Raw genomic sequence first — 13,349 nt, forward strand, 5'->3', positions numbered from 1 at the left:
GTAGGTGCTCTCTCAAGAGAGACCGAGCCATAACTTGACCCTAACCCTATTAAGGGGGATAGTAGTAGGAAGCCGGTGACCAGAGATTAAACGTCATGAGTCTCGTCCTCTTAGAATCGTGCTTATAGAGATTCAAAGTTTCAAACCTATGTCCTCCCCTCACCAAACCACTTGGGAGTATGTCCCTAGCCAATAAGCCAACCTTTCCAGCAGTGAAAAGTCAAATCGTTAAGCCAGAAGATAAAATTACGATTGTTTCAGAGTTTTGTACATTCTGGCGTCTGAATAAAATATGCATGTCAAAACAATAAACAGAGTTGATAATAAGGCTGAAATAAAAGTAACAAAAGATACAACTCCAGCATGTGTCTTCATCCCGGCAGGTTTTCTCCACACAATCTCACCACTTTCCAGTTCAGCATCGTCACTGGTCAAAGTAGATAAAAAGCTCTGATTATGTGTCTTTCCCTCCATGCTGCAGCGCACAAACAAATCGGGTGCTCCAAATTTGACTCTTGAGTAGCCACTTTCATCCACTGGCTGCAAAAAAAAAAAAAAAAAAGGAAAAAAGGGATTTTTTTTTTTTTTTTTTTAAGAAGTATTGCAGCCAACCATTGCAGCCATTCAGTTGTTCTGACAGCATATGACTCTACATATTTTGAGTATGCATGAATAAAAATCAGTTTTTTTTTTTTTTTATTTTTATTTTTTTTTTTTTTTTTTTTTTTTTAAATATCAAATAGCAAAACCACTTTTTCCAACCATGTATGGAACTTTGGCAAAATGGTTAATAGGATAACTTAAAAATATTGCCAGATACATGGATGTCTAAATTATGAAAGTAGGAACTGTTTCTTTTTTTCACAGTTCATAATATCCTCATCACTTACCGGATACCGTGCATGTAGTGGAAGCTCTATGTTGATGTCAAGTCCATTCTTGTGCCTTGACAAGAGATTGGGACTAACATCCATGTGAACCTCAACAGCAGAACGGTTGGACAGAAATGAAGGCAATTCCAAATTTGTATCTCCAAAAACAGCTACATTGTTAAGCACTGCAGCATATGGTTTAAACTAATTATACTTGAGAAAGAACAATGTAATATGCTTGAATTTAAGAAACTGGATAATTTTTTATTTTAACTTTTTGTTAGGAAAAATGAAAGTAGAATTTTACCACCACGCTGAAGAAGATGTTGTAGCTCAAATGGGTCAGCAAAAACTCCGGATGGCAGTCTTTCAATAATTATGACCTCACAATAGAGAGTTGGTAGTAGCTCAGTTATGGATTTTGGATCAATGTTAAGTCTGATGGATGTGGATAGATGACGATGAGAACCTTCACCAATCAGATTGCGCTTTAGAACTGACAATCTTGGCACAAGGTTCAAATTATCTTGCAGAATTCCACAAATCCCAGAGGGAAGTGCTCGTGCCACAAAATCTTGGAAATCTGAATCAAGCAAACTTCCGTGCTTTTCATAATAAGATTCCATTATAAATTTCTTGTCACTACAAAAAGAGCTCATATTTGAATTGTTGGAATCGAAATCCGGATTAGACCTTCGTGCCTGAAATTATGGACACACGTGAGAAAACTAATTCGAAGAGAAGGTGACTATTGGCAAAAAAAATTCCCTAAAACATTGGATTCGATGCTATTTGCAATATTTCTGACTTGGGATTAATGATATTAATAAATTCAGGGTGTGTAGAATTTGCATAACTCTATGGACTTGTTATCATGATACGGAACCTCCAGACCGCATTAAATGTGAGGAACAGAGATTTTTAATTAAGACCAAGCAATCAAGAAAAGTGTTGTAGAGGTTCTTCTATTTAAAATGTGGGGGAGGGGATTCAAGTTTAGAAAGGCTTACAAATTTTGATGCAGCAGCTAATAGGTAATTTCCAAGAGTTAGCATATTTGAAATTAAAGACAACAATTAGAGAAACTTGAAGACTTAATGGCATTCTAGTTGAGGCTTGAGGGTATATGAGATATGATGTAGTCAACAGATGGCCACAAAAATATAGAGAGAAAGTACTTTTTTTAACTTGCAGATGGCAACAAAGGAGGAAGCAATATTTGAACCAACAACTGCGTCATTAATTGACTGCAAGAAAGATTGATTGTACATAAAAGCTAATTCTTCCATGCTTGGGGAGTTGAATGATGAAGCTCCATATTGGCTTGGGAAAGCATACACACATTAGAAAAGAAAGGACTATAAACTGATATATTAATGTGTTCAATGGATATTCATGATGCAACAGTGAATATCAGAAAAGGAAACAAAGAAAAGATAATTGAATCTTAATTACAATATGATCAACTAAGCCCAATTTTTTCCACTGGTCATGAACAAATTGATTAGGCATATTCTATAAGAGATTCATATGTTAATAATGATCATGTCATTTGTTCTCATCATTGACAAGAGATTCTAGGCAATGGAAGTTAGAAACCATTTGTGACTTCTGGTATGCTTCCCCATTAATCTCTGCTATTCTCTTAAATTAGACCATATGTTTGAAATATTAAATGAGATACGTTTTGTCTCTGTCCTTATTCCAAAACCTCTGATTTTGAAACAAATATTCATCATTCCAACCTAGTATTGTACCAAACCTATTGCTCCTGAAACCTTTCCTACTTCCTAATTTGTGAACTAATAATGTCAGTTTCAGTGTTCTATGTGAAACGTTGTTCTTCTGGACTTATGAAGCTATAAAAAATAAAATCAAAGCTATTATAAGACAGCTAATGCAGCCTGTGCTTTTCCGTTGTAGATAAAGGCCATGTCAATAAAAATTATGGGTGAAAAATATGGTTTAGGTCAAGCAAAAGATGATCGTTTTGACATCTTGTTGTTTGAGCATGACCATATACATATATTGACCATAACTTCCTCAGATGACACAAACTGAAAATTAGTATGCTTGTCCAGTAGATGTTTTCTTGATTGTTTGTTTGAGAGAGAAAATAAGATAAGTATATTTCAAAAACCATGGAGCAGATATAAGAAGTACAGCTCCAGCAAGAGGAAGAGGGAAAAAAACAAGAAGAAAGCCATAGAAATTCAGGAAAAAGCAAACATTTTGACAAGCAGGAGGATCTCTAAATAACATTAAGAACCATAGTTATTCTCTATAAAAACACAAGCAAGAACACCAAACAGCCACCATGTCAGGAATGCCAATATAATAACACAAGAAATATACAAAAAGGCCACCATGTTGACAATGCCAGTGATTGATATCAGCTATATTCCTCTCCTTGCAAATGATGTACTTAGGTTTTGCAAGCATAATCATCATTGTCTTATAATAAGCATCCCTAAACTTGGCAACACACTCTAACTATTAATTTTACTCTTTCTTTTCTTCTAAATGGTCTATAAGGAGGAAAATATAAACCACATTATCATTCACATAACCTTTCCCTCGAATCTCCAAGCCTGGCAACAGCCAGTACCCAGAATCTCTACTGTAATAATGACATCAACCAGTGAACTGCAAAATTACCATGAACCCTACCAATCATCAAGCAAGAAACTGAGAAATCGGTGGGAAATCAGTATCAATGGGCATGCTCCCCATTTTATACAGAAGCAAATGCTTGGCAAAGCACATACTTCAACTTCCAACTCAAAGAATAGACAAAACCCAAACTTTGTTCAAGTGAAATTCCCTAGTCATTAATAGATTGGAAGGTGTAACATATATAACATCCAGACAGATGGTTAGGAGTGTGTGTTATGAAAAGTACCTCGAATAAGAACAAGAAAAAAATTGCCAGCGTACTAAAATCAACTATCCAGGTTGAAAGATACTACATTCATAAAAATTCAGCTAACAAACACTACGGTCAACTCACCTCACTTGAAAGTGAAGAACTATGCACGCAAGAGCCATTGCTAAAGAAGAGTACCAATGAAATTCCAACCAACAGATAAATGCACAATTGAATATGTCGCCGAGTTTCCATGGAGTAACTGAAAAAGAATAAGAAGTGGAGCTATAAATCCATATAGAAAAAAAAATGCAACAAATGTTGACTTAACAAAGTAGCAAAATAGTATAAATTCCATGGAAAACATTTTGAATTCTAAAACGATTTCATTTTCTTGATGGGAATCGACACTAGGGTCAAAAACACAGACAAAACAAGACCAACTTCTTCGAATCTAATAATAAAGAGTGCTCAGCTTCATAACACTAACTGAAAAAAGGTTCAATCTTGCAGCCTTCAATTTCCACAGAGTATCCCCTATATTAAAAAGAAAAAGAAAAAGAAAAAGAAAAAGAAAAAGAAAAAGAATCATCTAATACCCAAAATTCCAAGTAAAACCTGTGATTCCCATACTAATTTACCAAAACAATAAAAAGATCAGATTTATTAGTAACATAAATGGTTTAATCTCTCAGAACATGTATACAGAAGAAAAGAAAAAAAAAACTCACCTGAATCGGCTAATGATGGTGGAAAGTTCGGCTAACAATGGAAGAGAGAGAGAGAGAGAGAGAGAGAGAGAGGTTGCAGAGAGAGGTGGGCTAATATGGGCCTGGAAGCAGCCATGGGGCTCATTTCCTCAGCATACAGTTGGGCTTGAAAGCCAGAATCAAGCCCGCCCCCAAAACCAAATAAATAAATAATAAATTCTGACTACACCCAAATTTAAACGAGGTTAGCGCAGTGATAGTGCAGCTGTAGGGGACACACCCATTTGCTTCTATCTGTGAATTTGATATATATATATAAAAAAGCTTTCTTTGCCTAAGCGTGAAATTTTCCCAAGTAATTTTCCCAGAAAAAAACAAAAGGGAATACAAGAATGAATAGTACATCGCCGGCTCATTCTTCGATATCGACCACAGCAATTGTGGGAGGGAGTAGCAGCAATGCTGCTTTGTCCACAGAAGAGTTCCACATCCCACCTGATCTCATATCTATACAGGAGCGCAAAGACGAGGCTTTGCATGGTTAGTTACTTTCGTTTAGTTGACTTTCTCTTTTGTATTATTTATCCCCAAAAAAAAAAAATTATCTCTTTTGCATCACAGACCCATTTGAGTGACATGTACATTCTCTTGGATTTTCCTCAATTAATTTGGCTATCTGGATCATTTTGTTTCTACGTTATATTTGTGGGTTGCTGCTATTCTCGTTAAAAGTTGTTAATTTGGGCAATCTGGGTTCTTAAATTTCTTTATTGTCTATGTGTGATTAAGCTGATCTGGTGAAGTTCATTAATTGTAGTCATCTGGGTCATTGTTTTTTCTGCATTATCATGGTGGGTTTAGTTAGTTATTGTTACCTCAAGGGGTTAGACTCGTAGGCTTTTTGGATTGGGTGAAGTACCTCAGCTAGTTATCTTATGTGGGACGGTCGCCTGTACATGCCTAGGATTAGTCAGGTGCTCCAGGCCATATTGTTGTGAATTTATATCTGAATTTTAGCTTTTACTATTGTGAGTATTAAGCTATGTTCTTGAAGTTTGTTTGTTTGTGCCATCTGGGCCATTGTATTGCAAAATCTTGGTTGGTTTAGTCTTTTCTCTCTCTTTTTTTTTACTGAAGTTTCTTATAATTTAGACCATCTGGGTCATTTTATAGTTATTGTGAAATTCCTTAATTTTAGCCATATGGGCTTTTCAATTCTACATTTAAGCTATAATTGTAAAATTCCTCAATGTTAGCCATCTTGTTTTGGGGAGGGTGGAGGTTAAGGCTTAACTTCAGCCATCAGAACATTTTCACTTCTACAAAAACTTTAGGGTTTGCAGGACTGGTCTTGTGCTTTTCAGGCTTATCATTGACCCTCTATTTAATTGCTGATACTTGTTTTTTTTGGTGGTCTGGGCTACGACAAATTTTGAGCAACTGTGTGAAGTGTAGAAGTAGGATTTGGACCTGTTTTTGTTCCTGACATTTGTAAAATCCTGAAGCCGTTGAAGCGATTTTGTTGCTGAAGCAGCCAAGTAAAAGAAAAGAACAAGAAATTTGAACCTTATATTATGTGTTCTTTTGGTTTCCTAAATGGAAGATACTTTCCTTGGCTGTGCGAAATAATGCCTACTAGTGGATGGGGGAAGACTAAGAATTTTTATTTTATGTTTTTGTTTTATGGGTTGACAGTGGATGGCTGACAAAGGCAAATAATTATTTTAAGATCAGGTGTGTGAAGAATTCTTTTTCTAGGCTTGTAAGTAATGAGAATTCCTATATTTTCTCATTAACCTTTCAGATTATTTGTTTATTCCACAGTTTCAGTTAGATTTCATTGGTTCATTACTGTGAATATTGTAAGGAGAGTTCATGGGGACTGATTATGTCTAGCGTTTTTTTTATGATTCTTCTGCTCATTAAGGTGTCTATCAAGCTATATTGTTTTTAATTTACAGGAATTCACTGGCCTAAAGCATCTTTTGAGTTAAATCTCCCTGTATATGGCTTAAAGAGTTTCTGAGGTTGAATTCCTTGTGTTCTTCATTTACTCTTTTTTCGGTTTCTGAGAGATGATGTAAACAAAGTTAAATCTTTGGATCTTGTGTTTCTTTTTGTTTTTGGTTGGGAAAAAAATAAAAGACTAACAAAAAGAGAGAATCCGCTTAACGATATTATATTAGACTCAGTTGAATGGGGTTAATTTTCTCCATGGATTCTAAGTAGAAAAGTGTACAATTGTTGTATTGTCTCTCCTTTTCTTATGCTTTTATTATTTTTTTAATTATTATTTTATACCAGATAGACCATTGTTCTTGTAATAAGACACTGATTTGCTTTCTGAATTCTAGTTTTAAAGTCAGATCTGATGGCTGCACTTGATAAGGAGGTTAAATCCTTGGATGAAGATAACTGGAAGTTTGAAGGACCTCGCTCCCGTATCCACCTTATATCAAGGCGAGGTTAGTTCTTCAACCCACCAAACCTATTGCTTTTGTCATATCCTTTGAGCTGTTGATTTGTTACTAGACTACAAGACCCTTATAAATTTTGGTGGATCCTAGGTCCATAATCTGCAATAATTCATAATGACTGCTACGAATATTCTAGTAATAGTTTTAAATACATTCTCTAGTCAAATTGCTGTCAATCTTAGTGGGTACCTCATGTTTGATTTGTCATGGTATCGCTTCAACAATTCAGTTTAGGTTTTTCAAAACATAATCCAAACTAGTTGCAGATTTTCATATTGGCGAGTTAGGGCTGATAAGGTGTTGGTTGGCTTTTTTTGTCCCCGCTGGCTATTAACTTTGCTGATTTTCTTGTTCGTTTTTCTATTCCTAGTTAGATGTTTCCTTTTGTATACTTCCAGTGTATTAAGGGGCGCCTTACGTTTTCAATAAATCTAATTTACTTATAAAAAAAAAAAGAAAAAAAAAAAGGGTTTTGGTTGGCTTTGTGTGAGAAGCAAATTTTCAATATTAACTTCCTGGTTACAAGTTGGCTGAGACTGAAAAGCTTAAATGAACAGAAACTATATAACCTGCCTACTTTTAGGGATTTAAGTGGGGTCAAACTACTAGTGCTTGGCTCTTCAAAAGACGTTTTCAAGATCATTTGTGGGATGAATGCAGTATGTTTATTTATCAATTAAAAAAAAATGAATGCAATATGTTTATGTTAAATCACCACTTATCCCAATAGCTTAAGTTGATAGAAAATAATGACTTTAATCATTCAATTGATATTATAATACTTTTCCTTACGTGTGTGGTCAAACTTTCCTTCAACAAGTGAGGTCTAACACGAGAAGATATTTAGCTAAAGTAGGAGATAAACTGTAGAGTTAAGGTTTGAACTCAAGATTCTTACTTTGATACTATGTTTAAAATATTAAAATTAAATATATAATAGGAGAAGCGGAAGCAAGAGAGAGACAAAGATTTGAGGTGGTTCAGCCTTAGAAGCTTATGTCCACCGTTGGTAATTCTCAATAGGCCTACATTTTTTGTTTATATGAATTGATTATAATGTGTTACAAGATGGTCAATTTATAGGGTAGAACTGGTAGGTGAGGTGTGCTAGGAAATGTAAGGAAAATCATGAAGATTATGATTTGATACAGACATATTTAGTTAAGAATCCTCTGGATTCTAACATAGCTAATGGTTTCAAAGTTATCCTGGCTGGTTTCAAAGTTATCCTGTCTGGTTTCAACTTTTCTATGATCAGCCAACCTGACTCCTTCTTTGGCTGTAGGAGGATCAAGCTACCCATGCTTGTGCTCTGTAAAAGAGTTTCATATTGTATGTGGAATGAATGAAGAACACTCAATCTTGTCTTGTAACTTGTTGACTTTCAGATTCTGTTCGTTTATGAGGCAAAAGTGTTTTCCGAGCAAAAAATGTTTTCAATGTAAAATATTTTCAAGGAAAATGATTTCTGTTTCAGTGCCGGGTTGAAAACCTGAAAATCGACGATAATTTACATGTGTTGTCTTCTCTGGAAATTCATTTACAACTCCAGAAATCCAAAAACACCAAAAACTCATCTGCCACCTCCATTACAACAATAACACCAAAGATATGCATCACTACAGTGCATTGCCTTGGAAGGGATAAATTTCCTGTGTACCTAGGTTGCGCTTTTAATGATATTTCGAGTACTTGAGATAAATTACAAAAATAAATCTATGCACTTGCCTAGTTTTACTTGAGAGCCTCAAGAACACCTAAACATTCCCCGGCAAAGACATTGGAATCTAAATGCTGCTCGTACTAATCCCCTAGAAACCGAGGTACCACCAATCACATCCAAACAAGAAAAAAAATTCACAACCTTTCCCTTATCATCCTCCCTAATTTACCGATCTAGAATTACAAAGTCACTCCTCCTTGCCTTAATCTCTGCTGGGGCCTAGCAAATTGCGCTGGTGGAGAGTTGTGCAACGGAGGCGATGAAGCAGACCTGAGAGGCATGGCTGCTGGAGAAGGAGAAGTGGTCAATGGAAATAGAGGCATTCATGTTGTTATGTAAGAGGGTGGGGTTGATAGTAGATGAGCTTGATAAAGGCAATGAGGGTGACGTGGGAGGAGGCTAAGGATGAGAGAGGAGGGAGAAGGGGCAGAGGAGAGTGGGGGTAAGGATGAGGGTGAGAGAGATTGGGAAGAAGAGGCGGAAGTTGGTGGAGAGTTCAAGGAGGAGGGGTTGTGGTACTGCAGAGAGGAATGTCTAGCTTATTAGGTGGTGGTGGTGGAGGATTTGGGTGGGTGGAGGCTGAAGTTGGAATCTTTGAGGAGGCCGGTGCTATCAATGGTTGCATGTGGCGGACTTGCTCCGAGATGATATAGGAGCAGGACTGGAGGGTTTGGCTTTGGCCTTTGGAGGGTGAAACATGACAAAGAAGCCATGTAATAAGTATTGAAAATGTTGAAAATGTAGAGAATTTTTTCCTTTGGTGGCATTTTTTGATTGCATCAAATATTGAAAATGTAGAGAATGTTTTACGTTGAAAAAATTTGAGATTAGAGCAATGCTCAAGCAGAATATTATGCATGGCTTAGTATGACTTGTTAGAACTTTAAGTACCTCAACTGCTTGAGCTTGATTCGGTTAAAGATTTATTTCTTCTTCTTCTCTAATATTCAGATACAAAAGCCAAACAGTCCTAAGTCGAAGTTAATTGATAATTACACAGGCACCTAGTGGATCCTGAACCCACAATCTCATTCCCCATCCTGTTCTTATGGGGAGAGGCAATGCCATTCAAATCAAGCTCATTCGCAATTTGGAGCTTGTTAATTATTCAAGCTTAGCTCAAATACCCCGTTGCTCAAATTCTATCTTAACTAATAAATAATAATCAATGAATAAATAAACTTGAGATTTATAACTAATGGGCAAATTATCTATGCATTGTTCTTTCCTTTTTCTGTCTCTCTTTTTTTTTTTTGGGGGGGGGGGGGGGGGGGGTGTCGTTGTTCTGTATTGTCTATACCAAATTCCATTATGCTCGTATAGTGGCCAAAGCATTGCCCTGTTGATAGAGCTCCTTACTAGATTCAGTGTCGACTCCTTAAGCATGATTTTCTGACTTTTCTGATTAACATGCAGCGAGAAAATCTTGTCATAACTGAGGTTTAAAGGAGTTGGGATTACGACCTACAGCATAGTGACCAAATTAGGCCTATCATATACATCGCTTGGAGAGAGCTCCTTGACGTTGAGATCCCAATCTTTGATTTACTTTGTCTTGTGTGATTTTCATTTTGGTGGAAACCCATACAGACAAGCTAAGAAGTGGACTGCTTTTAGCCCCACTATAAGTTGAAGGTGCCTAGGGTGGCTTAGGGTGGCCAAAATGTGTAAATTATTTCATTTGTTTTCAACCATTCAGTTTGGGATCTCATGCTTTAGCCTCTAAGGACGGCTTCCACCATTGGTGGATTAGAATTTATGTTGGCTGTGCCGAATAGTTGATGTATCAAACGCCTTCTCTCAGAAACTTAAAAATGGGAGAAAAAAGTTAGAAATCGTAGTGTCAAGGATTCTACTTCTTGGTTGAAATGCAACTGTTTTTTGAAATAGACAATGTCAAACTTTATAAGAACATATGTTGGGGAGGATTTAATGTGTAGTTGAAGAAAGAAGTACAACAGGAGGAAGAGATCCTCTTACAAATCCAACCATGGAACCCTGCTACAATTAGTTTCTGTGTTTTGTTTGAATGAGTATCAATAGAGGATTTGCATGTGCTGCACGGAGAGCAATGTAATCTATAAGGTTTATAAAACGTGTCTAGAAAATCAAAGCAAAGGGGCATGCTTATTGTGGTCTTGCTCATTAGCATGGCCTCTGCAATATCTTTCATGTTTTCTCTAGTTTTCTATTTATTTATTTTTTTTTTTTTGAAACATTGCTTACACCTCTTTGTATTTTGACAGCCTGGTTTGGTTTTATGTTGCTTCAATCCTTCATAATTTCATTTTATTACTTCAATATTACTGTAACCATTACCTCTTCTATCTGTTTATTGTAAGATTAACATTGGTGATTTTTTTCACTGTAAATTTCACTTCAGGTGGTTTTTTACACAAGCAGACAGGATCAAAGAGCTGGAAATTGGCTCCACCAAAGTGATCCATAATTCTTAGAACAGAAGCTTATTATACTTGTGATAAATTAAGAGGTTGTGCTTCTTTCCGTCTTCAAATTAATTAAAGCTGTTCAAGTAGAGAAATTCGTCTTGAGTCCATTGAAGGGTTGTCTGTAAACCCCTGAATCTGTCTCTTATTGTTGAACATATTCCTTCTCTGTTTTCATTGAATTTGATGACTAAGCAAATGTATATGATGTGATCAGCACTTTTCCAATTGGTAACCTATTCATTTCAGGAGGTCCCTGACGCAAAATTGGAATGTTAAACAACTCTTGAATGTCAATAGCACCATATGGCTGTGTTTGAGCCTGACCATTCTGCTAGTAAATTTTAGTGATGGCTTATGAGACAAATCTTGATTTGCCTGATTATGTGCTTATTGCTGCATAGTTTTTGTTTTGTGGCTCTCCCTTCTAGTTAGGGACCTCTATTGCTGGGAATTACTTTATTTCATTTATTATTTATGGGAATAACTTTATTTTAATTATTATTTATGGGAATAACTTCATAAACTTTGGAGGCATCAGCCTCTTGTCAGTCTACCTTTTGGCCATTTATCTGGTTTATGAGGGTTATTCTACTGATGAATTTATGGGCTCTTCTACCTATTAGGCTAAAGCTGAAGCTTTTCAATTGTAAGCATTGAACAGAGTCCTAAACACTCACTATATCTTGATTTCTCCATACAACTTCAAGTAATTTTTTATTTTTTATTTTTTATTTTTTTTTTCAGTACAGAGGTTGTATGTGAATCGCCAAAGGGGATGATGCCCTAATGGGGGTAAGGTCTTGGTTCCAACCCTCATTATGAGGTCATGAAAAGGTTTGCTACCATTTAAAGAACAGGCAAGTTGAAGTCTTCTTGCAGCTTGAGACTGGTGTGTTTGTCTTCCAAATTTGAGATCGCAGAAGCCAGACAAGAAGTCCCAGATCAAGGATTATGGTCATTTGAGAATCAGCCTATGTTTCTCGGATTACAGCCTTCAACTAGGGCGATTGGCAAATAAAAAATAATTAGGGCTCACATTATGTCAGAAAATCATATCATTTCATGCTAAAATGTCTAGTTTTTTATTTTATATTATCATTATTATTATTATTATTATTTTTACAATCTCATGATATAAAGTTTTTATCTACTTCTAAAGTGAGTTTACTTATGTTAAACGCTTAGATCCACCTTGGACATACCGAAAGGTCAAACTTTTTGTTCTGCAAATCAAAATCAAAGCTCTAAGATTAGCCATGTAACTAAGCACCAACATAAACCCATAGTAGAAACCCCAATGTGGGCTACAGTGAGATCAATCACTGCTGGGCAGTGGTTGATCACAATTTTTATTTTTAAATTTTAAATTTTGATTTTTTTTTCTTTCAATAAAACCAAGTTAAAGCAGATTTTTTTTCCTTAGAACATAAAAACATTTACTTATAAGTAACATTCTTATACTTATTGCCCATCTACACCATTACGTCTTGTGTACTTGGATTTGCAGTCCTTGTGACCATGACAGCGCCTGTGGCAGTAGATGTGCCGATCGACTTGCCAATTAATCAAGGTGCACTCGACTTGGCTATATAACATAGTGATAGATTACCACCTTCAAGCAAGTTTCCTTTAGTGGTTCCACTTCCATCCAAACAACGGTAAGTTGGTACCAAGCAGACCAAAATTACCTCCTCCACACGTGTGCCCTCATCATAATAATTGTTACTCATTCCTTTACTTCTCATGAAACATCTTAGAGTTACGTGTGAAAGGGTTTAACATCTCTATACTTTTCTTATTTAGAACTTTCTATAAATGAAAAACTATTCTTAAATAGTACTTTCCCAATTTGGAAATGTACCTTAATTAGAATGGTTTCAGATTTGGAAACTTTCTAAAAATAGAACAATTGTATCCAAAGACTGGAGTGACTTAAGATAACTTTTTCACTTTAAAACTCTTTAGGAAAAAGATTTCATGAGAGTATATCAATTCATATAACATATGTGAAATAATATATTCATACATTCATAGTGTACGTAGGAAAAACAATTGATAAAAAGAAATGCAATGAAATAAATTTTAGAAGGGGTAAGTGATTAAACTTACCTCTATAGTCTTCAAATAATTACTTAAAATTCCTTAACCTAGACTTAACGTAACCTTGCTAAAACATTGGTAAGGATGAATTTAATGATCATGCATGAATTATGCTTATGACCTAAAAATATAGGGTTCATAAATCCTTACT

The 13,349-nt window shown here is 35.7% G+C and overlaps 2 protein-coding genes across 6 annotated transcripts; one reads left to right on the plus strand and one right to left on the minus strand.

Annotated features, from left to right (window-relative positions):
- Positions 1-223: 223 nt before the first annotated feature.
- LOC133854923 (uncharacterized) lies at positions 224-4,662 on the minus strand. 3 transcript variants are annotated; one of them, XM_062291202.1, is made up of 6 exons: positions 4,470-4,659; positions 4,229-4,275; positions 3,883-4,000; positions 1,180-1,573; positions 891-1,057; positions 224-540 (listed from the first exon to the last, which is right to left on the minus strand). In XM_062291202.1, the coding sequence occupies exons 3-6, from the start codon at positions 3,991-3,993 to the stop codon at positions 247-249; spliced, it is 966 nt and encodes a 321-aa protein (XP_062147186.1). In that variant the 5' UTR covers positions 3,994-4,000; positions 4,229-4,275; positions 4,470-4,659; the 3' UTR covers positions 224-246. The 3 variants fall into 3 exon arrangements, with proteins under 3 accessions (XP_062147186.1, XP_062147185.1, XP_062147187.1); XM_062291201.1 differs by lacking the exon at positions 4,229-4,275 and having other exon boundaries at positions 4,470-4,658; XM_062291203.1 differs by lacking the exon at positions 4,229-4,275 and having other exon boundaries at positions 401-536; positions 4,470-4,662.
- Positions 4,663-4,690: 28 nt separating this feature from the next.
- On the plus strand, positions 4,691-12,216 carry LOC133854924 (protein SAMBA). 3 transcript variants are annotated; one of them, XM_062291205.1, is made up of 4 exons: positions 4,693-4,988; positions 6,803-6,913; positions 11,032-11,139; positions 11,843-12,216. In XM_062291205.1, the coding sequence occupies exons 1-3, from the start codon at positions 4,841-4,843 to the stop codon at positions 11,088-11,090; spliced, it is 318 nt and encodes a 105-aa protein (XP_062147189.1). In that variant the 5' UTR covers positions 4,693-4,840; the 3' UTR covers positions 11,091-11,139; positions 11,843-12,216. The 3 variants fall into 3 exon arrangements, with proteins under 3 accessions (XP_062147188.1, XP_062147189.1, XP_062147191.1); XM_062291207.1 differs by having other exon boundaries at positions 11,848-12,216; XM_062291204.1 differs by lacking the exon at positions 11,843-12,216 and having other exon boundaries at positions 4,691-4,988; positions 11,032-11,392.
- Positions 12,217-13,349: the final 1,133 nt, after the last annotated feature.

Source organism: Alnus glutinosa, chromosome 13 (assembly GCF_958979055.1).
Source record: "Alnus glutinosa chromosome 13, dhAlnGlut1.1, whole genome shotgun sequence".
Taxonomy (NCBI): domain Eukaryota; kingdom Viridiplantae; phylum Streptophyta; class Magnoliopsida; order Fagales; family Betulaceae; genus Alnus; species Alnus glutinosa.